The sequence below is a fragment of the Saccoglossus kowalevskii genome, chromosome 4 (assembly GCF_978046115.1).
Source record: "Saccoglossus kowalevskii chromosome 4, keSacKowa6.1, whole genome shotgun sequence".
Lineage (NCBI taxonomy): Eukaryota > Metazoa > Hemichordata > Enteropneusta > Harrimaniidae > Saccoglossus > Saccoglossus kowalevskii.
Window position 1 is genome coordinate 43,010,521 of NC_140644.1, and position 27,227 is coordinate 43,037,747.

At 31.6% G+C, this 27,227-nt stretch overlaps 1 protein-coding gene across 5 annotated transcripts in view; it reads left to right on the plus strand.

The window, feature by feature from the left end:
- Window positions 1-8,110: 8,110 nt before the first annotated feature.
- The window catches only part of LOC102800695 (uncharacterized), an 83,300-nt gene continuing 64,183 nt past the window's right edge, over window positions 8,111-27,227 (plus strand). For all 5 annotated transcript variants that reach the window (XM_085498149.1, XM_085498152.1, XM_085498150.1 and 2 more), the window contains exon 1: window positions 8,111-8,185. In XM_085498149.1, the coding sequence (XP_085354275.1) occupies window positions 8,180-8,185 (6 nt within the window). In that variant the 5' untranslated portion in view covers window positions 8,111-8,179. The remainder of the gene's footprint in view (window positions 8,186-27,227) is intronic.

A 27,227-nucleotide genomic window follows, 5' to 3' on the forward strand; every position in this document is an offset into this window, starting at 1 on the left:
TAGAGCTATTGTCCCATGGCATCATCAAATAGCGTTCATTGGTTTATTATGTAAATCATAGAGCTATTGTCCCATGACATCATCAAATAGCATTCATTGGTTTATTATGTAAATCATAGAGCTATTGTCCCATGGCATCATCAAATAGCGTTCATTGGTTTATTATGTAAATCATAGAGCTATTGTCCCATGACATCATCAAATAGCATTCATTGGTTTATTATGTAAATCATAGAGCTATTGTCCCATGGCATCATCAAATAGCGTTCATTGGTTTATTATGTAAATCATAGAGCTATTGTCCCATGGCATCATCAAATAGCGTTCATTGGTTTATTATGTAAATCATAGAGCTATTGTCCCATGACATCATGAAATAGCATTCATTGGTTTATTATGTAAATCATAGAGCTATTGTCCCATGACATCATCAAATAGCATTCATTGGTTTATTATGTAAATCATAGAGCTATTGTCCCATGGCATCATCAAATAGCATTCATTGGTTTATTATGTAAATCATAGAGCTATTGTCCCATGACATCATCAAATAGCATTCATTGGTTTATTATGTAAATCATAGAGCTATTGTCCCATGGCATCATCAAATAGCATTCATTGGTTTATTATGTAAATCATAGAGTGTCCCATGACATCATCAAATAGCATTCATTGGTTTATTATGTAAATCATAGAGCTATTGTCCCATGACATCATCAAATAGCGTTCATTGGTTTATTATGTAAATCATAGAGCTATTGTCCCATGGCATCATCAAATAGCGTTCATTGGTTTATTATGTAAATCATAGAGCTATTGTCCCATGGCATCATCAAATAGCATTCATTGGTTTATTATGTAAATCATAGAGCTATTGTCCCATGACATCATTTATTACAGTGACTTATTTTGAGAAACTTATCATCCTAATATTTTTCAAAAATTGCTATTTTTAGAACAATTCTCTAGAGCACAATGTTAAAGAAAAAATTCATTTTTTGACATTTTTAAAGCCCAGATTTTTGAAATAATTGAAGAAAACAAAAAGTACCCAGTCATTGACAATATATGATTTTTTCAGCCTATGTCACCAGACTACAGTTGGAGATATGGCATAATATTTCTGCCATAGGAGCCTATGGTAAAAGTTTTCTAATACTGTCAAAATGACCAGTATTCACTAAAATACAACCATCATTTTTTGGAAAATTAGGCTGATGACCCCCAACCTTTTGCCCGGGAATACAATTTATTGGAAAATGAATAAATTCTGGATATTTGCATTCATGAGAAGGCTTCCACCTTAATTAATAAATTAATGTCTGATTGTAGCTAAAAGTAGTCCAAAGTTCGATCTGGTTCATTTAGAGCCGAAGTGGAATAGTGCCCGAGACTGTGGTTATAGTTGGTTCTGCCATTTCGGGTTCAGTGTTTGAGTTCAACCCACAGTATAAATTGGAGCTGAACTTGTCACAAGCTGCTGGTTTCTGATAAAATGCTGTTGTCTAAAAAAGATAAATATAGCACAAAAAATAATTTGCAAGCTTACTGGATCTATTAACCACAAAACTTACCCACAATTAGTAGTGTACTCCCCCTGTACCTTGACTTTCAGGCTAAGGAGTTGACCATTAGAAACTCTGAGAGGTGTGAAACAAAAAAGTTTGATGCATTTCTATTTCTCCTCTCAGAGTTTCTTGCGGTCAACTCATTAGATGAAAATCAAACTACACATTAGGGCTTAACTAGTAAAAGTTTCAAAGTTTTTGCAAACAGAGATCTTAAAAATAATGTAAAATACTTGATTTTGCTTGGAATTAATTTTGGCTATTTTCACTGAAGGAATTATTCAGTGAAAATAAAATCCAGCGAATATATGTTTTTTCTTATATTTTACATTCAACTCGTCTAATATCAGTGAAAATAAATTCTATGCAAAACACCCAAAAAGTCTTTTACAGTAGCATGCTGAGTATAGCAGTAGAACAAGGACAGGCATGTTAAATTTGTATTGTTGGCAAAACGTAAGGCCATGATCAACAAACTGCAACTTTTGATAACAATTTTGACAAGAGTGCAATCAATAACCTATAGCTTGATGCTAGAAATAGAACATGTCCCAATCAAAAAGCTGTAATATTTTGATGACATTCTGTCAACATGATGCACAGATCAACTTTAGTTGACAACAAATGTTGATCCATGTATCATGGCTTTTAGTTGAGAGCCTTTCCAATTTTGAGTAACTGGGTCAAAATTCAAATCTGAAAGTTATTTAGTTTGTGAGTTAAGAAGGGCGATGGTAGTCACGTGACTAAGACAAGATATAGGTCTCTAATAAACAAAGATGGTGACTTTGACTGTTGCACAGATCAACGAGTACAAACTCACACCAAAATCCATTAAACTGATTGGTGATGTTTGGTTACGGGCAAAGCAGTTCTTTGTGACTATTATAGCTCCATGTATTACATAAATGTCAAAAGATACAAATATAATTTTGTTGACAATGCAAATTCAACATTGATTAATAAAGTTTCCTGAGCATGGGTGGGCTTCAAGTTGAGAACACTCATGTGTATGGCAAATTACTAAAACTGCTGTATCATTAAAAATGGTGTTCCCCTATTTTATTGTTCAACATCTACGTAGCTCCAGACAAATTATTTAATTTTTCAAAGATTTTTTCAAATAAGAAAGTTTATGTGTATTACTTTTCGCCCATGTATTAATTTCATAACTTGTATCAAGTATTATCTATCAAATTTAGCCTATTTTTTTCACATATTACCTTGTATGGAATTAAACAATTTATTTTGTGAAACTGTGTTGAGCAATCTGATTAAAATAAGATCCTGGTTGGCTTATTTTTTTTTTTTTTTAATATATGACCGGTATTTAGTATACTGTGAAATACTTTATTTTAGCTGGAATTAATTTTCGCTGAAAAGGCTTTTTGGGTGTTTTGTATGGAATTTATTTTCACTGATTTTTGATGAGTTGAATGTGAAATATATTGATAAAAAGTATATTTGCTGGATTTTACTTTCACGGAATCATCCCTTCAGCGAAAATAGCGAAAATAAATTCCAAGTGAAAATAAAGTATTCTACAGTAATTATTATTTTTTTATATAATTACTATAATTGTTATTTATTTTAATTATTTTTTGACGTTACAAACAAAACCATTCTTGCAGCAAAAAAATTGTGACGTCAAAAAATAATTAAAATAAATAACAATTATAGTAATTATATAAAAAAAAAATTAAGCCAACCAGGTTTTTATTTTAATCAGATTGTGTGTAGAGCAACTATTTTGTGTGAAGGGAAGAAGTCAGGTAGACAGCGCCCTCTGTCGGCGATAAACTGTCAATTTTGTTTTTTGCTTTGCGTACAGAAATTCTCCAAATTGTTTAACCTGTAAAATATTGTTGTTTTGCGTACTCTTTTTTTTAATTTCGTACCGAATTGATATTGGTTTTGTTGTCGGTATAAACAACGCCCTTTCTGTCAACTTTGAACGAAAGAAGTTTTCGTTGATTGGTCATTAATAACCTTTGGCCCAAATTATATATTCAAGGTCGAGGTCGATTTTACTGTTCACTGAACGACGGAGGGAAATTTAATTTCTTGACCTCGTCACGTTTGCTGTTTGTGTTGTGGTGTCTTTTTTTAAAAATCGACGTCTTACGAAGAAAAGACAATCGATATAAACACGATTAGTATGGTAAGCTTTTCTCTGAACTTCAAAACACTCCGAACTTCCATTTTTGTGCTGTCTACATGATTTTTACACACAGTATAGTTTGATACGAAATGATCTTCCGTTTGTCAAAATTTATTAAAAAATTATATTGTTTGCCTTTCCTTTTAATATAGAAATAATCTCATGATATATTTGAATTTAAAGTAAATTTTCAAAACTGGGTGGTTGTATACAGTTGGTTGCCGGCCGACATGAATAATCAAACAACCACAGTCGGTTGTACGTCTAACCACTAAATTCCTGTAGTTGTCCGAAGTATATATTAAATATACGTCCATGCCCAGCCATAAACAAATTAATACTAGATAGCACTGATCGATTTAATTTTTCTGCTATGCTTGTAGGAAATTTTAAACATTTAGATGCATATGTTCCATGTATGTGTAAGTTTTGTGTTAACAAGCGCAGGGCTTTTTCCACAATCCTCTATACTATACTGACAGTATGTTGGCAGTTACAGTATTGTGCGAGTTTTGATCTCCAGGGGCGAAATGAATGCTTTGCTCATGGGGGTTAGGGAATATGCAGTAGCAGATCTTGATTTACCTACCGGGTATACAGTATAAACTATGCCACTGTCTTTCTTCTTGTACACTAATCTGCATAATCCTCAAATTTGTTTCTCAACAATTTTTCTCACATGGGACCCATTAGTGACAATCACTGACCCCTAAATTACCATATGTGTTCACTGCGTCAGTCTCTGTTAAATCCAGACGTCACTAATGCAGCAAAGTTATAACAGTGGATGTATGTTGATGACACATGGAGTATACCCCCATACAAGACCATATGGTCCCAAAAAAACACAACTACAAAGTGCTGAGTTTGCATGGTTAAGATGATAACAATTAATCAATTACCGGTACCACATTTCTTGAAGAAAATTTATTAACAATATTTAGTTTAAATAACACTAAAGCTTCCTGTCACAATTTTATTTCAATTCCTGATGTTAGATAACATGAACAGTTGCTTGTCAAGGGTGACATTTTGATGTGGATATCTGTTGGATGCTGACAGTTGTCATGCTGGGACTGGATAGACTTTGATATATAATAATAATAATAATAATATTTATTGCATCTTTAGAAATACAGTATTTCTATCAGTACAGTAGCAATAAAAGTATAATAATAATGAAATAATAAAGAAAGAGAAAATATTATAATGTTAAGTATAAAAGTAAAATGTAATGTGTTAAATTTTTTACTAATACTAATAAGTTTAATAATAATAAAACTAAGACTAATAATAATAAAATTCAAAGCTATCAACTATCTATTCTTTCTTGAAAGGCTTTGTAAATAAACTGTGAAACCTTTTTTATAATTTCACAATCATCTGCACTGAGCAATCGAATGAATGTATTGTGTGCATCATGTGATAGAAAATTAAATTCTGACATAAGTTGTTGGCGCAAGTTTCCATATTTTGGACAGATCATGAGAAAGTGAAATTCATCCTCAATCACATTCATGTTGCACTGTTTGCATTTTCTTTCATTTACTGGTGTTTTAGGGTGTGTGTACTTGCCCTTTTCAATTTCAAGTTTGTGTGTGCTTGTTCTCAATTTTAGTAATGCATTTCTATGGTTAATGTTTTGTAGTGTCAAATACGGCTCAAAAGAGTATTTAAATTTGATTTTTGCAAATGTTCTAAGTTTACTATTATCATTTGAGATTTGTGACTTCCACTGGTTTACATATTTTTGTTTTATATTTGCTTCAATGTTATTTATAATCTTATGAATGTTTCTTTTTGGAATACCTGTTGTAAAATTTATTAATGATGTGTAATAATTATCTTTTAATATTTTATTTACTGATGATATCCATGTATGTTGCTGTGATTTTCGTTGTTCATAGTATGCTTGTTTTGCAAGGTTATCCTCTGGCATATCTTTTAGTCTTAACCAGTATTTTATTAGCATTTTTTAAATTTCTATTAATTGTGGTAGTTCGCCTATTTCGCTCCTACATGCTGCATTGCTTATATATCTGTTTAAACAAAGTGTTCTCTTACAAAATTTTAAGTGGGTTTTCTCAATTAGACATTTCTCCTATTTTCCAAAATCCAAAATGTCTGATCCCCAGACATCTGCACCATAGAGTAAAATGGGTTTAATGTTTGAATGAAATAATTTCAGAAAAAGTTTGATGTCAGTGTTCCCTTCCAATGTTTTGTTCAGTATAAACATAGCTTTGCATGCTTTCTCTGCTAATGTTTTCTTTGCTTCTATAAAATTTCCAGATGATGAGATTATTAGCCCAAGATAAGTATAACTTGTCACACAGCAAATAATTGTATTTTTGTAATAGAAGTATTCAGATGTTTTTAATGATTTATTCCTTAAGATTTTTGTTTTAGATAAATTTATTTCTAGGTTCCATTCAGAACAATATGTCTCCAAAATATTTAATATGAGGTTATTACGAGGATACTGCAAAATACGCACAAAGACAGTACAGCAAGAATATTGATCGACATGCAGTGGAGGTCAATGCGACCACGTACTGTCTGAGTGCATACTTCGCAGTATCCTCATAATAACCTTGTACATCTTTTCCTCCAAGTAATACATCATGGGAATGCCGAAATCCAAAATGTTCAGAACAGATTTAGTGAACTTCAAATGCTGGGGGCAGCCATGTTTGTTTTTTATTATTATTATTATGCAATTGTTCCTTATTTGCGTTTCCTAATATGGTAGGATGAAAATACCCAGTGTAATACTGCAAAATTAAGAAATGCTGTAACTTATGGCGTTACGATGACAGATTTATAAATATTATTCAAATTACAATCCTTGATATTACATTGTATTTTTGTTTCTTCGACCAACATGTAGCGAAGTTTGATGTGTTCCCACACTGCCAGAGTACATACTCCTTGAGATAACATCATTATATATCTTTTTGTGCTTGTAGTAATAATTTAATGAAAGATTATAAATGGCATCAAAAAACGTTTGTGTTAAGTGATGTTGTGTTTCCCTTGCATGCTATAACGCTAGTGCTTTCAATGTAAACAAAGAAAAGTGAATTTGAAGTGAATGACCTTGAATGCATCAATTTTGATTTTGATGACTGATCTTTTCAAAATTTCTTTCTCTGTGCAGTGCTCTTTGAGTTATTTAAGGTAACTTTTAAGGTAGACTTTTAGTTGTTGACTTGTGTCTAATAAATCTAGAACACAGTCAGTCCATGTTAATCACATACTGATTAATTAGTTAATCACAAAACAAGTTTTGTTGCTATAAGTGTTTGTACTTGTTTAGGTTTCCCCTGTTCTACAATTTCATTAAACTCAGTTTACAGTATTTTTTCCCAAATAATGAATTTTGTAATATTGTCAGTCTCTGATTCAAACTCCAGTTTTTTTACAGACTGTCATGTTCTATGTTTTCATTGGCAGAGACCTAATATACAAGGACTACACATTTCCCAGTTTATGATATCAAGTAAATCTAGTGTTCTATGTGTGTTTTTTTGGTTAATCAAGTTTTGTATCTTTGTTTTATTTTGTTTTTGAATAAAAAAATGTTTTTCCTTGAACCTTGTGACTTTTTCTTAATGACACTAACAATTTATGCAGCACAGTTTGTTCCTTTCCCACTTTTTCTCTCGTCTTCAGACACTGCGTTCTGTGAATGACTACAAAGAGCTGTCTGTAAACAATAACACTTTGATGTTAAAGTATACAGTTTTTCATCGCAATTGACATGTAAATTGGACAATTCATGAGTTTCATTATCTTTTTGTACTGGCAAGTTTTTTCATCTATAAACTGTGGAGAAATATACAAAAGGCTCTTAACATATATTGCCACTTGAGGGCGCTGTAACTGTTTTTTGGACTAAAAAAAATGTCAATAATACTATATAATGTGTAGTTATAACAATGTTCAGTGATAATAGAAAGTTCATATTTTTATCTAATCTAAACAATTGGATTTACATGTAGATCTATAGATCCCTGACCTTCAGTGTGATTTCTGTTATTTTATTCACTGTATCCAATTTATTGAAAAGGAATACAGTCCAAATATTTATAATGAATTACTTATTTTATTTGTATTGTTATGCATTTTATTGAAATAATATGACTTTAGGTAATGATTAAATATTAATGATTATGTAGTCTTACATAATATCTTTAATGATCATTAGCACATCCCCTATACTCTCAACATAGTATTCTGTCAATCATATATTCATACTGACAGTCAGTCATGCGTTTATAACAACAGCTTTTCCCTATTATTTGCCCCCTCATTTGCATATCAATAGTCAGATTAATTTGTTTTTAAATGGTTACAGTTTTATTTTTATAAATTATTCGTTCGCTGCGAGAACTGTCTAACACTTCTGCTGGATATCTATCTGTCTTCAGTTGAAAGATTTAAAGCCATGGATGTAAGTAGATGGATGGTTAATCATAATGAACATTATTATAATCATTTGAGCTGTGTATGTATTATTCACTATGCTTATGTTAATTTCGTTTCTTGAATTGTATTCCTTACTCTGGGTGTGACTGGGAATCGTATTTTTATAAAATTTGTGGTTCTATATCAATTTTTTATTCTATTTGTATACATATTTAGAGTTCATATGTTGATATTTCGTGATGTCCTGACAGGCAGAATGCTGTCGTAGGTCATCCTAACCTGAGGCACTATGGTGATGATGATGATGATGATGAACATCACACCTTTCATGAATTTTAAATTTTAACTTTTAATTAGGACACTGTTCAACTATTCTGTTGAGGGGCATAGAAATGTCATTATTTCATTCAAGTAAAGGCAAGATAGGTTTCTATCGATGATTTTATATTTAGTTCTTTTTTGACATTTTTACCTACATTATATGCTGAGCTAGCAAGGTACATAATACAAAGCTGAATTCTAAAATGCTGTTACCATGGTAATGGTTACAATTTTTATCGTATTATGCATTAAAGTCAAGGTAAACTGTAACTCATGAATTCATGATTAGGTCTGACTTTTATTAATTAAAACAAAGCAACATAACCAGTGATTATGCAATGTTTGCAGTGTTCATACTATAATTATTTTTAGTTTGTTGTTTGTTTTATTACAATGTATACAGGAGATATGTGACCTTGAATTGATTGTACTAGGTTTTAATTTTTGTAATTTATTTTTAGTATCTGTAGTATAAACTGTCCATTCTTATTTTATCACTTTTGACAGATTAGAACATAATTCACACCTGGTGTTTGCAAATAACTGATGTTTTTTTAAAATGTCACTAGATGGACGAATGAGCAACATGTTTTAGAATTCTTTTCTAGCATTGCCATAATAATAATATTAAAGCTGAAGTGAATCTAAAAATCAAGTGTTTTAATCACTAGTTAAATCCAGTTCTAAAGTAAGTGCTGTTTACATGAAAGTGTCCTATTTGCATGTTATTGAATTATAATTATTTGTTTTTATCTTGTAAATTAGAAATGAAATTTATTCAGCAATGAAGGTCTCAATGCAATTATAGCAGATTATTATCAGAAAAGAATCAACAAATTCAAAAAAATAGTTTAATGGGTCCTTGATGTATGTCATTTTTGATTCAAACTGGCTGACTGATGGCCATTTTGTTTTTAACGAATGCTGGTTTTAGAGCTATATTGCTAACATGACTGGACTGGTCATGTTTAAACTTTACACATACATCATGTCATACATTACATTATTTTCATGCTAGAATTGCATTATGAATGTCATAGGCAGAATAAAGGCTCCACTTTGTATCGTGTCTGTCACATGAGTGTAAATAATTATTTGGCACTAATGTTGACAGTCTCTAAAAACTGGATGGGGACTTGTCATTGACAATGACTTCTCTTTCTCTGTTGAGTTGTCAGCTGACCACAAGTTGAAAAAACGGCCACCTCCCTGATGCTGTCCCACACATTAGATGATATCCTGTACCATCTGGGTCCTGCTTAAAATTAATTTCAGTTACAATCAACAAGAAACACCATGTCCTGTTAATTTATCTATCAAAAACTAATTATCACATGGCCTATTCTAATATTGTTTCACATCTAACACGATTAGTGAAAATCATTACTTGCAGCTCAAGAAAATATTACTGATATTTAAATTAATGTTTTCCACAGATCTGTGGATACCAGAGACTAAAAACTTTAACAATGGATGTAAATTTATAATTGAGATCTACAAGATAACTGGGAAGTGTGCTCTGCTGCATAAACCACTCAAGGACTACCGATAATTAAAAAAAAAATAATTCTTTCACTTTCAATTCCTCTTGTCGTCCAAACTGCATGAATGGTTACATAGCAACCAATTTTAAATGGCTGCAAAAATGTATTTCAGGGAAGTTAGACAATAATTGGACAAAACCAGAGATTATTTTGTGGTTGAACATAGCTGAAGCTTGTGAAGATAAAAATGCATGATATAACTGTATACCACATAAGTGACTTGCCAGAATTGGTTTTAATGAACTACAGTAGGTGAAAATCAACCAGAGAAGATAAGAAAAACAATAATGGAACATAAAACATGTAAACATTGACAAAGTCACTTGAAATGAAGTCTACTTTTGTCAAAACATGAAAAAGTTATTACAGTTTTTTTAGTCATCTGAATTCACATCAAAGATATTTTTTTTTTAAATATTTCAAACATTTTACTGGCCAAAAATACAAATAGATCTATGCTTAACCATGAATACATTCAGCAAAATAATCTGTTTGACATTATCTTAATCTAAATATATTCAACACTGACTTTTGTGTAAAATGCTACTCGTAAGCACATACAGCAGTGGCAACATTTTGTGTCAAAAACCGTTTAGTGTCTATAATTATTTTAACAGTATGTGAACTTTTTTGTTTCACTGCCAATCTGTTTTTTTGAGAATAACAGTGAAATAAAATGCATTTTTGCATTGGTTTCCATAGACCACAATGAAAACACATTTCTTTCTTTAAAAACAGAACTAAAATATTGTCAATTTTGTTGACAAATTAGACATGAAAAAGCATCTTGTTATACTGTATATCTTTTTTTCACCATGTGTCTCCAAAAACAATTTAGAGATATATCCTTGCCATAGGGAACAATTGTAAAATGCCCTGAAATAAGGCAAAACATGCTATTTTCACTGTATTTTATTGATCAATATTCTTTGAACTGAGTACATTGATTCAATATTTTTAATTCTTTTTTCCCATCCATGTAACTTAATATTTTAAAAATATGCTCTGAAAATAAGTGGTACATTTGTTGATGTCTATGGTAACACCCCATTCAATACAAAATTAATTTTATTTACAAATAGTCTTACTTTTGATTGATTCTGTTTTCTCTTTTATGAATTTATGAAACTATTTGAAACGATTTTAGGTCAAGGACACACTAGTGATTTATTATGGGAAATCCAAGAAGCAATTATATAGAAAGCTTCTTACAAGTGACATAAACTCATTATTATTCTGTAGTGTTTTTCATCTGTCTTCACGTGATCTCATTTATGATATAGATCGCTTCCAGTGCATTTCCATATTTGCTCAATTTTTCAAAGAATGTATAAGTAATAAGCCACAAAATTACATTTTTTGTATAATGGATCATTAAAATTTGATTCAGTTTGACAATAGACACACTTCTATGATTTAGATGCATTCCTAATAATACCAGGGGTAGTCCAAATAAGGTAGATTCTTTATTAATGGACCCCTCTATTAATTAGACCACCCATTATGGTTTGGGCTGTAACAATAACTGTCAATCTACCTTAGTGTCTTATTGACAGGAAATAAATAGCTACATTTTGTTTTCATGTTTTGCACTTCTGTAAGGGACGACGTCAAAAGATCGATGTCTGATAAAAAACTTATTTCCTTTAGTTTGGGGGTGGGGGGTTTTAACCTCAAAAAGTTTCCATCCTACAAAAGCGATTTTATTTTTTAATGAAGTCAAAAAAATCTTGGAGTATTTGTAGTTCGTTTTTTTTCTATCCAATCATGGACAGAAATAACCGAAAAGGGAAAAAAAACCAGAAAAATGGTTTGGTTCGAGTGTAAATCTGTGCGTCAAATGAGGTGCATTTGTAAAATCTTTTTACACCCACCAGACAACCAATGTCTATGCAATACTACTGTCCGATTATCAATTTGTATTTAATGGTGAATGTAGTCTGACGCCATGACAAATATTTATCAATTAAGTTTCAGTGGGGGGTAGGGGGGTTTGGAAAAAAACTAAAGGAATTAAGTTTTCTATCCGACATCGATCTTTTGACGTCGTCCCTAAGGCTTTTGCATTCTGAGGATACCAAATTTCAACACGAAAAAAAAAAAGATTCCTTTCTAGTCCAAACTTTCTTAAAAAACGATGCGGTGATTTTTTCACTTTTTTTTTTTTTTAATGAAACATCAAGAAAGTCGATCTACAATATACCGGTATTAACAAGATTTTGCATCCCCAATCCCATTCACATTTTCCCCTTCTCTCTCCCTCTGTGTGTCTGTGTGCCTGTCTGTATCAAACTGTATCTCACACATACAATGTACCTACAACTGATCCAGAGTTATTTGGGAACCAGAATTGTAATTGCATATTACAGAGTATGACATAGTGTACAAATCTTTTGCTGAGCATGCAGTCGCTGGGCTGGCGTGTGCTGACACGTACTATTGATAGTGCTGAGCGTCACTTACATAAAACGTATATTGCAATTGACCTCACTGTGATGACGCATTGGTTGTGGAATACGACTGATGCATGCGCTCTGCATACACACTATGCTAATGACCTTTAACGAGGTTATGACTTAGACGTAACTTATGAATATTATTTGAAAGTGAAATTATTATTAGAAAGCATTTATTATGAAACGCTGAAATCATGTATATTGGGTCTTGACCCCCACTCTTTCTATTGTGGTAATTTGAAGACTACACGCTTTCTATCATACTAAACTGGTCATCAGAAATTGTATTGGATATTTGCACATGCATTTGTTTCCCGATCCGATTCAAGATGGCCAAATATCAGTCATTTTAAGATCTAAACTGCAAGAAAATTGCACATTTTCTCCATTCTTCAACTGGATCTTAGCTGTGTAAAAACGGATTTGATTTAAACTTGATACATGCACTGAACACAATGGTACCATGATGCACTATTTTATTTTTTCATTTTGCTGAACTTTCAACCAATATTAAGTCCTACTTTTGAAGTTGCAGATGATATCATTTTCTCAATTTTTTACAACAGTGGCTATGATGTCATACCTTACCCATAATCCTTTGCTGAAGAATCAAGATGGTGGACAACATAATACTGATGAAAAGTTGAATGTCTGGAGAATGAAAAGTGATACAACAAAACTGTACATTTCATTCTCCTACATTTATAAAGCTTTTTTGTCTGGAATCATCATGTTGTTTCACCGGACTTATTTATTCATGAGAATTATGGTAGTTGAACTGTTTCATGAACAATTTGAAAATTTTCGTTTTTATTTAAATTCCGACACAGATTTACCTTTTAGTATACATGTATGACCATTCAATTCTCATTTTCTGAGAAATGTATATTAAATTTGTGTGTAGAAAATAAGGCCACTGGAGGGCACTATGGGAGGAACAAAAAAGGTCACAGAATGTGAGCCTTTACTGAAGCCAATGCACATTCCTGTGAAGCAACCAGAACTAGAAAATAGTGGTGCATCATTGATGAAACAAAAATTAAATAAATTGTGGTTATGAACGTGTGTAATTTTATTTAAGACTTTATTCATGAAATTCACATTTTGATAAATTAAAAATCTTCAAATCCACAATCTGTGTTAGATTGCAAAAATTAGTATGAAAAGGTTTCAGTATGAATGTGGTGTATTAGACTGTGGTGTATTAGACTGTGGTGTATTAGACTGTGGCCATACATCAATATTTTTGCTAAACAATTTTGTTTTCTGTGTACATTGGGGTAAAGAGATACTACTTTATACAAGTTTTTTTGGTCTACTAAAAATTAAATACATATCTACAACTGTACCAATATTTGTGAATTTGATATAGTGAGTTGCCACCAAATTTGTCGCTAACTAACTAATACCAAATACCTCATCAAATATTATGAATAAAAATCTTTCTTTAGTCATGTAGAAACAAACAAATTGTCATACCTGCTGTTATCACATATTTTGATTTAGTACTGGAAACATTCACTGCTAAAAATTGTGATTTGACAAAATTCACGACTGAAGTCACTGTGAATCTCTGCCTCAAAGACAAAATTTAAAGAACCTTTCTCACAGTTTACAGTGCATACATTGTATTTGTTCTCCCCAGTGGCATGACTAAGTTTGTGTAAAAGACGTATGAATTGAATTTTTTTGTGTAAAAGTATTCTTTTGTCACCATCAAGTCTAAGCATACTTGTAGTGGCAGGTATCATTAAATTGAAAGGTGATGCTAGAACGTCAACGCTAACATCTATGATTAGGAGAAATTGTGTGAAAAATGTGCATACAACCAGAATTTGCATTTCTTATATACTACGTAGATCATCATCTATTTTGACCATAGACACACCCCTGTCATTAATGTAAGCTCATGTGATACTGAAAGAGCAAATACAATATAATAATAATTTTATACAAATTATCAATTCACTTTATAATTATCATCAGTGGTTGTTAGAAGTAAACCTGTAGCTTATTATTGATCATATAGAATACAAATATTGTTGTTATGTGTAAAAACAATCATGTTAATCAGTTAGTATACTAGACACACTGCTTAACACACTGCTCATGCTCAGAAGGCTTGAGGTTGCCAGTGAATATCATTATTGTGATTCATCTCATTTGCATATGAATAATGACCATAAAAAAGCCAAGAGATTGGCTGACTAATATAGACAGCATTGTATTCACATGGACTCTGCCTGGTTTGTATGGAAGGCACTCTCTCTTTACCTTCACGCTGTACATCTGAAAGGAATATTTCTATAGAGGAAAGGTGTTCATTCTGTATTCTCCAGACCTTGGAAAATTTAGCTTGACCTTTTCTTCAAGGGAAAACTACTCTGAGCTGTATATTCTGTCAAATTATTTAGTACATCTAGCAGATTGTATGTAAGTTATTCTTTATTTGATATTTGATGTTATATGATCAACTGTCTGAATATCTTGCATTGTAAGCTGCATGGCCAGCATATGGGTGTCTGATGTCTGTTCCCTGGCTGAGAATTAATGATTTAGCTGAGATTAGCTTGTCTTGTTTTATAGGGCAGATTACTGATTGGCAGCTACTGAATTTAGACTAGTTGAACTGGTACTAACAGTGGATAAGGTTTCACCTGTAGAGGAGGTTTTTTTCCAACCATAACATAATACAGTAGTCACAGTTTATGCTACAACTGTTTAATATAAATGGAAAACGTGTGGGTCTAATCTGCTGATCTTGCTGATAAAAATATGTAAATCTATTAAGTTGTAACATAGACTGCATTGTTGAACTCAATATGGTATAATCCTATTCACTGAATGTTGTAAAAAAATATCATTCAACCAAATTTTGTCCTTTGACATTATTCAAAATTTTGCTGGTCAATTACAAGTATCAGTATTATACTAGGATAATGTCTTAATGATTATGCTGATTTATATCCGCTGATCATTATTCAGTGTGAATACATGTAGTTTTTTACCTATTTCCAAACCAACATATTTCCAGTCTATATGACTATTTTTGTTTTACTGATTGATAAATGGATTTGATTTGTATGTCATTGTCAATATATTCTGATACACACCATCTGCCAGTATGGCTTCACTGAGTACGCCATTGGTTTCAGTCACACAACTGTGTGTACAACCAAGCAAGCATGGAAGTTAGGGAATTTTAATCATCCTGCCACATATATAGTTTTTTTTTTATGAATATTTTGTTTATTTGTTCTACAGTCCTTTTTCAATATGGTATTGCTAAAGAGCGTACTAGCTTATATCTCCTTGTTCTAAACTTTAGTGTGTGGGACAATACAGCTATAAAAAATAATGGGGTACTGACGTTTTTTTTAAATGAAAGGGAGTATAAATAGAACAAAGTACTCAGTCGTTCACGACATTGAGGTTTGAGCAATATTTAAATACAAATATCTTAAATTGATTGATCACTTCAGACTGTAAATAATAATGATGAAAATATGCAATGTATATATTTAGTATATTACATATGTAGCAAAGTTGTATAGTAACTTCACTTATGGCTAATCAATACTATTTGTGAAATAACTGACAAATAACCAACCAATAGACTTACAAATATACCTACACTGTGCTTACTTGCATAGTATAATGGCATTTCTCAATTAGAAGTGTAAAATCACACAGTTAATTAGTTCAATAAATACATAGTAATTGGATTATATATCAAAATATCTGACATTACATTCCTATATTGTCTGTGATACACTTGTCATAAATTCAAATATAAATGTCAATCAATGTCAAACAAATACTGATCATGATATTTTTTTTGTTACTTCTTCTCTGGCCTAATTTGATTCTGAAAAACAACACACACAATACTTCTGCATAACTGAATTACAATTCATAATGAGCTATACTAATTCTGCAATAAAATACTTGTTTAACTTTTGCATGTATTAAAGAACTAATATTGTGTTAGTCACTCGCTTTAAGAGTGTAAAAAGCTTGAAATTACTGAACTTCAGGTTAATTCAGACAGTCTTGTTTGATGCTCACATTCCGCATCTTATTTTGTCTGTAATGATCTAGGTGGTGAAAATTGTCCCTTTTAAATGTCAATATTGTATTAATACTTTTCAACTTCTCTCTATACCGGTAGTTTATATTATCATAAACTAGGATCTACTGCAAAGTTTTACTGCTGTCAGTTTTCATGATTTTTTTATTTTTGATGGGAGTGAAATTTTATGACAGTCACTGTGACTCTTAAAAATCCCAATCAAACACCTACTACTACTGTGCACAATTTTGCCATTTACCTTGCTTAAAAAAATTACCCCAAAATTTGCTATCAAGTGAAAATGATTTTTGACTTCTATATGATGCCTTTTTTCCTATTAGCCAATGCATTAAATTTCATTACGTGTTTTGACAATGATTGACAAGACACTGATTATTACTTGCATTGTCAGTGGTATACTTATATTGACTTGAGTGGGTTTGTTGTCATGAAAATAAATGGTTTGGTGCTTCATTAGCTATTATAACATACCACTTGATAATAATAATAATAATAACTTTATTTAATTAAGCGCAACAATTCCAACATATGAAGATCAAAGGCGCTGATACAATAAACAATCAGTCAAATATTAAAAGCACATTTAAATAAGTGCGTTTTCAGTCTGGATTTAAAAATGTCTACTGAAGGACTAGAACGAACAGACAGAGGTAATTCATTAAAAAGTTTAGGACCTAAATTTTCAAAAGCACGGTCTTTGTATAACACCTTGGACTTTTTACTACACACCTGACGAGTTTTAATAAGAAACTTTGATTCAGATCTTAAACTACGACTAGGTACATAAAATTCGATTAATTCACATAGATAATTTGGGGCAAAACCATACAAAGATTTATACACTAGTAAAAGTAATTTGAAATTGATTCTTTGTACAACTGGTAACCAATGAAGTTTAATAAAAATGTCTGTAATGTGGTCATATTTTCGAGCACGAGTGACAAGGCGGGCTGCTGCATTTTGTACACGAATAAGAGGTTTTATCTTAGTTACAGGGAGACCAGACAATAATGAATTACAGCTGTCTAAGCGAGAAGATATGAATGCATGTACCAACTTTTCAGTATCAGATTGGGATAATGATTTACGAATACGATTAATATTTCTTAGATGGGAATATCCAGATCTACAAATAGTAGAAATGTGTGTTTCCATAGATAGCTGCGAATCAAACAAGACACCTAAGTTTCTAGCACTTGACGAAGCACTAACCAATTCTTCACCAATTGCGATACTAGACAAAGGACACGAGTCTTGTGAGAATCTCCGAGACGACATGCACACAAATTCAGTTTTCGACACATTCAAAAGTAGGAAATTACAAGACATCCAATCGCTAACGTCTTGATCACTCTGACATGCCGTGGATTGACCCTGGTTTGCTTACTGTTTACTGGTATCTACCCTAATAGTTTTTAAAGTGGTCACAGATATTAAAATAAATTCAGTCATTTCTTACTAACAAAGAAGAAAACAACAACAACAACAAAGCAAATACTTACCAAATTTCAAATGTTCTTATTTTAAGTAAAAAATATATTAAATTTGGGAGCTGATATGCATAACTTATTAATTAATAAATAAATAAATATGTGGGTGGCTGATTCAGATCTAATATTCACTTTAATTAGAGAGACATACACAACTTGATAAATTATTGGGGTTCGTGATTTTTTCTACAAAGTAATATAAAAAGGTATGTTAGTTTTATCACATTATTACCTTGCTCGTACCATCAAAGATGGAAGGGAAAGGTATATTAAGGGAAAAATTTTGTCCGGCGTTGTCGTTGTTATTGTTGTTGTTGTCGTCGTCATTAATAATTGTTATTGTGTGCATAATAACTTTACTAATTCTATTCCAAACTTCATAAAACTTGGTCACCTTATTCATCAGTATAAAGTCTTCCCTGAGTTTGAACAACAGATGTCCTGTATGAAAATATCATGCAAAAATTGAGAAAATCTGATAAAATATTTTGAGTGTTTCTACTTGACTGATCACTGGTGATACACATCAAAGGTCACTGATCTCAGTGGAAATATGCATTGTTGTATGCGTTCAATGAAGCAAATGATTTATCTTGTAATAATATCCTTGGTAATGTATCTCAGAATCCCATACTGGGTTTCAAAACCAACTCATGGAGAGATTGCACAGTCTGATACACATTTGCAAACCTACCAATAAAATCTTTACAGAAAACAAGATGTCAGAAAATCAATATAAGCACTCCTATGAACTGGGTGCCAAACTTTGATCAAGATCTGAAGCTAATAGAAAATCTGTTTAGTTCAAAGTTATCAAATCAAAAACAATACATAAAAAATACATAAAAAGCAAAACATTTCATCCACATTTTAAAAAGAAAATTGTTCTAAAATATATGTATTCTGTATTTGACAAACAGTTCATTCGACAAATGAAAACTCACAGGAATATGTTTCAGCTATTAGAACAGAATGATAGAGTTTTTATAATACTGGTTTAAAAACGCACTTCAGAGATTGCAGTGTTTGAAGATGTAGATTTTCAGGAGGCAACAGTACTGTTGACTTCTCCCTCCACTGGACACCAACTAACTATTTAAGTTGATTTGCATACAAAGCAGAGCTTGCAACATGATAGCTATTCATAAAGGGTGTTTTTTTTTTTTACTTTTCATATAATACAGTAGTAGTCACACAATGAGGCAGTTCATATTTGTCTCAGTGAATCATTAATTTTTGACAGACACCTGTACAAAATACTTGGATAAAAGCCAGCTAAGATTTTCTGTTATCTTGCATGTTTTATGAATCTATTCACGTGTAAATGCAGCACTTTTTTTGCGATGAGGCATTTGTTTTTATACTAGAATATCTGAATTACTTTGAATAAAGCTGGAAATTATGTCCCTGAAAATAATTAAAAAAATAAGGCACCAATGTTTTTGTAAGATATTTACATCTTTAAAGGACATTCGGTAGACTGATTCCCCACTGTTGGTTCAACCCCAAAACTTGTTTGTACTCAAAATTAATTATGACAATGCATATTTATATTGAAACAAAATATGTTAAAGGGCAAGGTCACCAGAGTTCAACTATGATTAACTTTTTGTATTCCTCTAATGTTAGTTTTATGAGCAAGTTTATTTATTATTGTATGTGTAATAGTCAAGAAGGAATACAGTCTTCATTTATAATTCATTTCCTTTTCTTAATGTAGGTTGTATTAGGGCAGGAAATAAATGTTACTATTTCAGTATATAGGGAATTAATTAAATTAAACAAATTGAAATGAGACTTGATTGCTATATTACAGTCTCTGTACATGTTCAGATTGCCATACACCCATCCACCTATTTATGTTTAGCTGAAATGTATAGTGCAGAATTTTCCTTTAAAGTAAATAACTTCTCTGAGATATTGTTTTTCTGCTACAAACTCACTATTTTATGATACAGTGTATATTGTAATTTTAATCCAGTAAGTTAAATTTACTGTGACTAGAGGTGCCCCTTAACAGTAGGAACCACCAAAAAAATATTCAGTGAAAACAAGTTTTTATGCGAAAATGATCTGTCAATTGTTTAATTTCACTTGTAGAAATTTTTGCAATTTCAGGATTCTATGACATTCATGAAGACAAAATGTTGTGAAAGTCACTGAAACTCCATGTTGTAGGATCCCTAAGAAATGTTCACTGAAACTCCATGTTGTAGGATCCCTAAGAAATGTTCACTGGCTCTCGCAAAATGAAAATGGTTTACAATGGTATAGTTAATGAAACTTGTACTGTAACATTTAAGAACCATGATTGTTCTGTGTAAACAGATGTCACATAGAACCCATATCAAATATGGTAACTGTAGCACTTTAAATAGAATGTTCTCTGCAAGCCATTCACTAATTTCTTGTAACATGCCCTATTTTGCATGACCACTTTTGAAGACTGAACTCCAAATTAGTTCCAGTCTCTGTTTGTAAGCTATTATAATTTGATTTACCAGTATTTTTATTAGAGTTAGTGAAAAAACATGTTGACTCAGTGTTGCAGAAGCCAAAGTTTAGACAAGCATTAGCCTGAACCAATTATGTTGACATTTAAACCACACTCACATGTACAGTTCTTGTATGTATGTACTAAAACCTGAATTGACCAGATATACATGTAGGTTTCAAACTAATATACCTCTATGTGACTTTGGGTGCTCACACTATAAAACTCTAAATTAAATTCTATATTGAAATAGTATGCAGAGTAGATTAACACAATTCATGGCATTTTGATAAAGCTTTATTTGGTTCTTGGGACAATATTTAATGATTTGAATTTGTGTGAACTGTTGAAAATACGTAATAAATATTTGAATTTCAATGATTTACAGGGCATCCGAACATTGGTGATTTTTTCAGCTTACCATTTTGATTGTTTTTTTTTAAATTTTCCTTGCTAATGCTTTGAGTAGTGTTTAACCCCCCCCCCCCCCCCCACTGATTGGAAACACGGCAGAAAAAATGTCAAATCCTTCCTCACAAATTCAGACCAAATATTTCACATAATAGTAGCATGTCACAAAAAATCTCTATGAATGCTCTCATAATGCATGTTGGATTTGTCCCCCTGTTATACTTGTATGGGTTAAATTTATTTACACAAAATGTGTGCACAGTAACATCACCCTTTAATAAAAGAAATATGGCATATATTTATGCACAACATGTATTCATTTCATAATCTGTTTTTAACCATATAAAACATTTCTAACATTTAACCCAATTTATAAATCTATATTGCAATTTGGTTTCATGGTTCAAATCTTTATTAACCTAAAGTAAAATTATTATACCTATACAAATTACTGTGCTTTATTTGTAATGGGTATTTTGATAACTGTGAATTTACTGTGTTGCGTGGTTGGAATTATTATGCTGAAATTGATTCCTACTACGGTAATCATAAACGGCTGGTATGCTGGGTATTATTATAAACTCAGTTTATTTTCTCTATTCTATTTCTAACTCTGTTAACTGATACATGTATACACTTCACAGTATTACTGTACACACTTTCATGTTTATTTTGATGAACGTTAATATAAATATTTTCAAAATTTAAAATTGTTTGATCAGACTGAAGAACTCAATTCTGCTGATTGGAAACCTGAAAAACGAAACAAAAACAGTTCTAATCGATCTGCAAGTTTAAAAATGGTTGAATTCACATTACAAATGTAAATCTCTTTCTCCATTACTGATACTGTAAAATGATATCCATTCTCCCAGTTACTAACTGCTCAGAGGTGAATTAAGGTCATAAAAGGGTTCATGCTGTTACTTGGTGTTGACAACATGCTTTGACACATGGCTCACACTAACACTGTTTATTATCTACCTTGTAACCCATGACTTTTAACAAAAACACAACAGTTGATGGTGTAGTAGACAATAGAATTTAGGATACAATGCATTGTCATCTGTTGCTGTTGTTAGCAGGTATTGTTTTTTACAAGGACACTGGAGTGAACAAGACAGTTCAATAAACACAACCAATAAAAGACATGTAGCCTACAGCAACTAAAACTCAATAATTTACTTACTCAATAACATTTATTATTTAGCAAGTACTTTAACTACTTCCTGTTTCAAATACAATGTCTAGTTATTGTTATTTAATCCTCAAATTGATCTATATTGGAAATGGTAGAATAATCATAAAAGTCAGTTATATTTTGTAAAGAATAATATTTGCTAAATTATTTTGTCAACAATCTTTTTCTTGCATTTGTATCTTCATTATTTTATGATGTAACATATTATAAAATATTATAATAGATTAGGAATAAAATGACTAAAGTGTCTGATCTGGCAGTGTGAATAGTAATTTTGATACTGGAACTAAACATTTATGAAAATAATGAATAATATTTTAACAATTATTTTTATAACAGACGAATGTAGAGTGATTTCTATATAAATATTTTAATAATAATATTTTAAGAATTCAAATTAATTTTCATTCCAATGCTTGTCCAGACTGAATGATCTGCTTTAAGCCCTGTTTTACTAAGCACTTTATAGGGGTGGTTCAAAGGTCAGTAAAGCTACGGTGTCATGTTGTCAGGCGGATTCCAGATTTTTTTTTTTTGCAGAATGCATTGGAATGAAATTTCATTAAATAATAATGGCTTCTTGGTTTCAGGCAACACCCAATATATGGTGTATATATATTGTAATTGCACAGAGGTTTTCCTTCCATCTCTGTATGCCTTGAGTTGCCAACTGTATATTTGAAATTATCTCACAGAGAGTGCAACTGTTACAATCACCTATTCAGGTCATGTGATGCATATTAAATCTTGTGCATGTACTTGATGTGGATGATCTCATTAGCATAATCCATTCATATGTTAAGTAGTGATGATATATATGCATGTACCTCAGTGTTTCTAAAGATTGACATGTACATGCTGCTGTGCAGTACTTCTGTATAGGTATGTTATAACTGATTGCTTCTGTGATGATTCACTAAACAGCAGTGGTAAATCTCAATATCATTACCTTGTTTTTATATACATGCCCTTTGGAATCTGATAACATGAAGCTGATAATGGCACATGTGTTGTTTGAATCTGACTTGTCATTGGGAACTGACTCTGAAGGTAAATTTCATGTTATTTTATATTTAGTCCATAAGCTTTAGGGCCAGTCTGTTAAGGTGATATTAGATTTCCTTCTTATTCCTTTTAAATTGAAGCCTATTACAGTCTACAGGTCAAGTGATTAGATAAGCCATATTGGGCTGAAATGTTTGTAATGACTGCTGCCATATAAAATATTCCAGCATGACAGTATATAAACCTTACATACATTGATTCATTTTAAAATTCATTTGAATTACAGAGCTACTTGCTCTCAAAATTTCAATTTTTCTTAGTAGCTATGTGATCGCTATTCGGCTAGGTGTGTCATATATTTGTTAACTGCACCATTAAGTATAGAATTTTAAACGTTGTCATAGTCTGTTTTTGTGCTTAGATGTCACTTTGTTTGACCTGCAGCTTGCAATTACAACTTCACTTTGATTATTTTCTCATTTTGAATATTCTAATATTATGCATACACTTACTACATTATCTTCACAATCCACTAAAAGATCTATCTTGGTTTAAGCTGTCTTGCCACATGATATGCTGTACATAAAATATCACTATTTGTGTGGAATATGTATTGCGATATGCAAACCAGATATGGGTTGATTTTTACTGTATTGCTGTTACATCGAAATTGATCATATTCCCATACCTATGTATATTGCAGAATACTTTAGCCATGCAGTTGAGCATATGTAAAACCAAAATCAATCTTTCTTAAAATAGTGAACATACATAATAAATAATATAATTTGTAATAAAAAGACAACTCTTTAGCCAAGTTTTCCTTGTAACCGAATACACTTTACTACTACATTAAGTTGAACATACACTGTGTTAATATACAACTGTAACTTTTTTGTCTAAATGCATTGAACCAATATAACTGAAGCCACTAATATTTATACACAGGAATTTATAATATAGGTTTAAATTCAGGGATCTAAGGGATCTATTGAGTTTGTAAAAATCCTTTAAAATCTGAATATGTAAATTTTGTTGTAGTTTATTTCATTTTTACAAAGCAATGAATCGAGTGTAATGCAGGATCCACCTGATTGGTTAGTTCTGCCTGTTAGTGTTAACAAACACACTTGGATTTACTCTTTTATAGCTCCCAAGATAACCAATTGAACCCATATTCCCTACATGTTGATTCTTCACAGCTGAGTAAATACACAAGATATATCATATTAATGATCTGACAGACAATTTCCACCATGTTTTCAAATGTTGTGGATTCTAGTTAATATGCGAGTTGTTGTTAAGATCATACACTAGAGTCTCTTTTATTAGTGTACTGGTGCTTATTAAATTATACTGCTTGATCTAGTTCAATTGCTGGTATAAAAGTACAACTGGATCAGGTGACCCAAGGTGACCCATAGTGCTACACATTGTACTATATTTGTAAGGCTGTGGTTCATGATAGTTTTCTCTATGGTTTCTGTAATCCGTCACTGGAATGCTACATTCAATTACAAGAATTATCAAGTGTAAAAAACTTAACTTTAATAATATAAGTGTCATTATTACTTACAGTCTGCATTTTTATATATTTTGTGAGCATTTAAATCCATGTACTGTGATCCCAAATGACCTTTGGTGCCAGTACTGAATGAATGTATGCTGGGTAGCAGGTTAGGATACACTGGCTACATGTATGTACAGGTATATGTAGTTTGACAATTATTTTTTTAATTTCAAATTCTGTTCGAGCTCCATGTATATCTGTCATGCACATAGGTTACCTGAAATATTGTTCTAGGTTTACTCGTCTGGTGCAGCAAATGTTTAATTAACCATAAAATGACTTAATAAATATGAAAAACTGACACAAACTATAAACAGGTAAATGAATTGAAGTCCTTGTCGTTTTCTGAGTGTCCTCGTGTAGTCACATTCAAATGACCTCCTGGTCTTTAGATTGACATTCAACTGTGGGTTGCTAGGGTATCACTGCCTGCCTGCTTAAAATTTTATTGTATCAATAACCTTTCACCCTGCCTCCTGTTGCTATGTTTACATGGCAACCAATCTCAAAAGTCACTGAAGCTGGTAATTGAACCCAGATAAAAATTTGTTAATCATCAAAATAATTGAAGGTTGTCCCTGTGGATTTATAGGTTTCAAACCATGAAATAAATATGCTGTTAATTCAGAGGTTGCCATGGCAAGGTATGAGATTTACGATTCAAGTTGGATTTTTGGATGATTGAGTTTGTTAGTATTCACCTCTTCTTTCATACATTGTATAGGCTAACCATTATTATATTACAAGCTTTCACATTTACACTAATTCACTTACACCTTTCTTTTTTTCTTTCTCAATCACCAAGTATCTCTGTCAACTTGAATACATCATTTTAACACTTTCTCATTTGTTTTCAGCTTTCAATCTTTGATTTCTCATCTGTGAAGACTTATATTATGACAATTAAATTATAGTACAGTAGAGAGATATATATTAAAAACATACAAACATGTATATATATTTTCAAAACTACCTTAATGTTTTTGCCGTAGCGACAATAATAAAATATAATACCCACAGCTCATTTGGCCACCAGATTTCAGCCTAGTAGTATTCCAAAGCAAATTTATCATGAGGTAAGCCTTTGATTCAGCTAAAAATAATTTTCTACTCCACATGTTTACACCTGAAATTCAACTTTTTTTAAAACATAGTGTGAGATTCATAACGTTACATTCCTATGGAATCGCATCATTGCTATAATATTGCGTCATCATGGCCTCCATTAACTCTTGTCGAAATGAGATGGCAATGCTGTGTGTTGCAAGCTCCCTATCTCACTTATAATAACCCATTCTCAAGATCATGACATCGTTATTCTCATGAAATTAAAATTATCATTCCCTCCCTCTCAACCCCTGTCTGCAGAAGTCAACGAGATGTAAAGCTAATTCATACAAAAGAATAATTATCTCAAAACAAAAAACTCCAGTAGGATTAAAGTCAGTTCATTCTCCTTTCCTTTTTTAGCTCCATGACTAAAATGGAATAATTTAGCACATTGAGCTATCAGTATATAATTTAACTCTACATCACTGTGTTTTTTATTCAGCTAATTTAAGACAAATAAATCACGGTTCTATTGTTAAACTGATTATTAGTTTTCCGAGGGTAAATCCTATTTGAAGATTATTTGATTATCTGTGTTATTTTTGTATCCATGTATTCTGCCATATTCACCATGTGAGGGCGCTGTTTAGTTGATAACCAACATCTCTATTTTGAGTTCCATACTGAGAATTATCCTAATGCCACATGTAAAAGATACTTGAATTTTGAAATTTCCAGCAAGGTGATATTTAAACATTGTCTGATTTACATATGCTTATATGATAAATTGTTTCAAACCTGGTACATAGTTGATACATAATAGTATACATACGCCCTATTCAGATTAAAAATGGCAGACTGGTGGCCATATTTGTCCAAAAATAGCCTAAAAACCTACATTTTATATGTGTAGAGCATTATCTCCAAGTTTCTGTTAAAACATAGAATATTGGTAACACTCATTATCATACTGAGACACATCTATTGTTTAAGGCAGCCATTTGGTATTTTATATTTATTTTTCTTCATTTTGCTTTTATGTGGAAATTTGTAAGTTCATTCAGACTTGATGCAGAGGCAAAATATTTTTAATTTTTTGAAAAAATTGTGCAATTTTTGCCTTTTTTTATATCCCAAATTCTTGTCCAGTTAGGTCCAAACTTGGTTCACAGACAATATGTTATAGTAGATCACCAGCAATTAATTTGTGTTAGAATCTAATCTAATATGGTCGACTGGCAGCCATTTTGTTTGAAGAAAATTTACAACTAAAATTTTCCATTTAGGTTAAAACTTAGTAAACAAATTACTGGGTTATAGTAAATCAACAATAGTTCATTTGTGTTCCAATCATGTTCGACTGGCAGCCATTTTTGACAAAAATCAGCAATTACTATCTGATTTCTTACACAAATCTACTCTTATCTCAAAT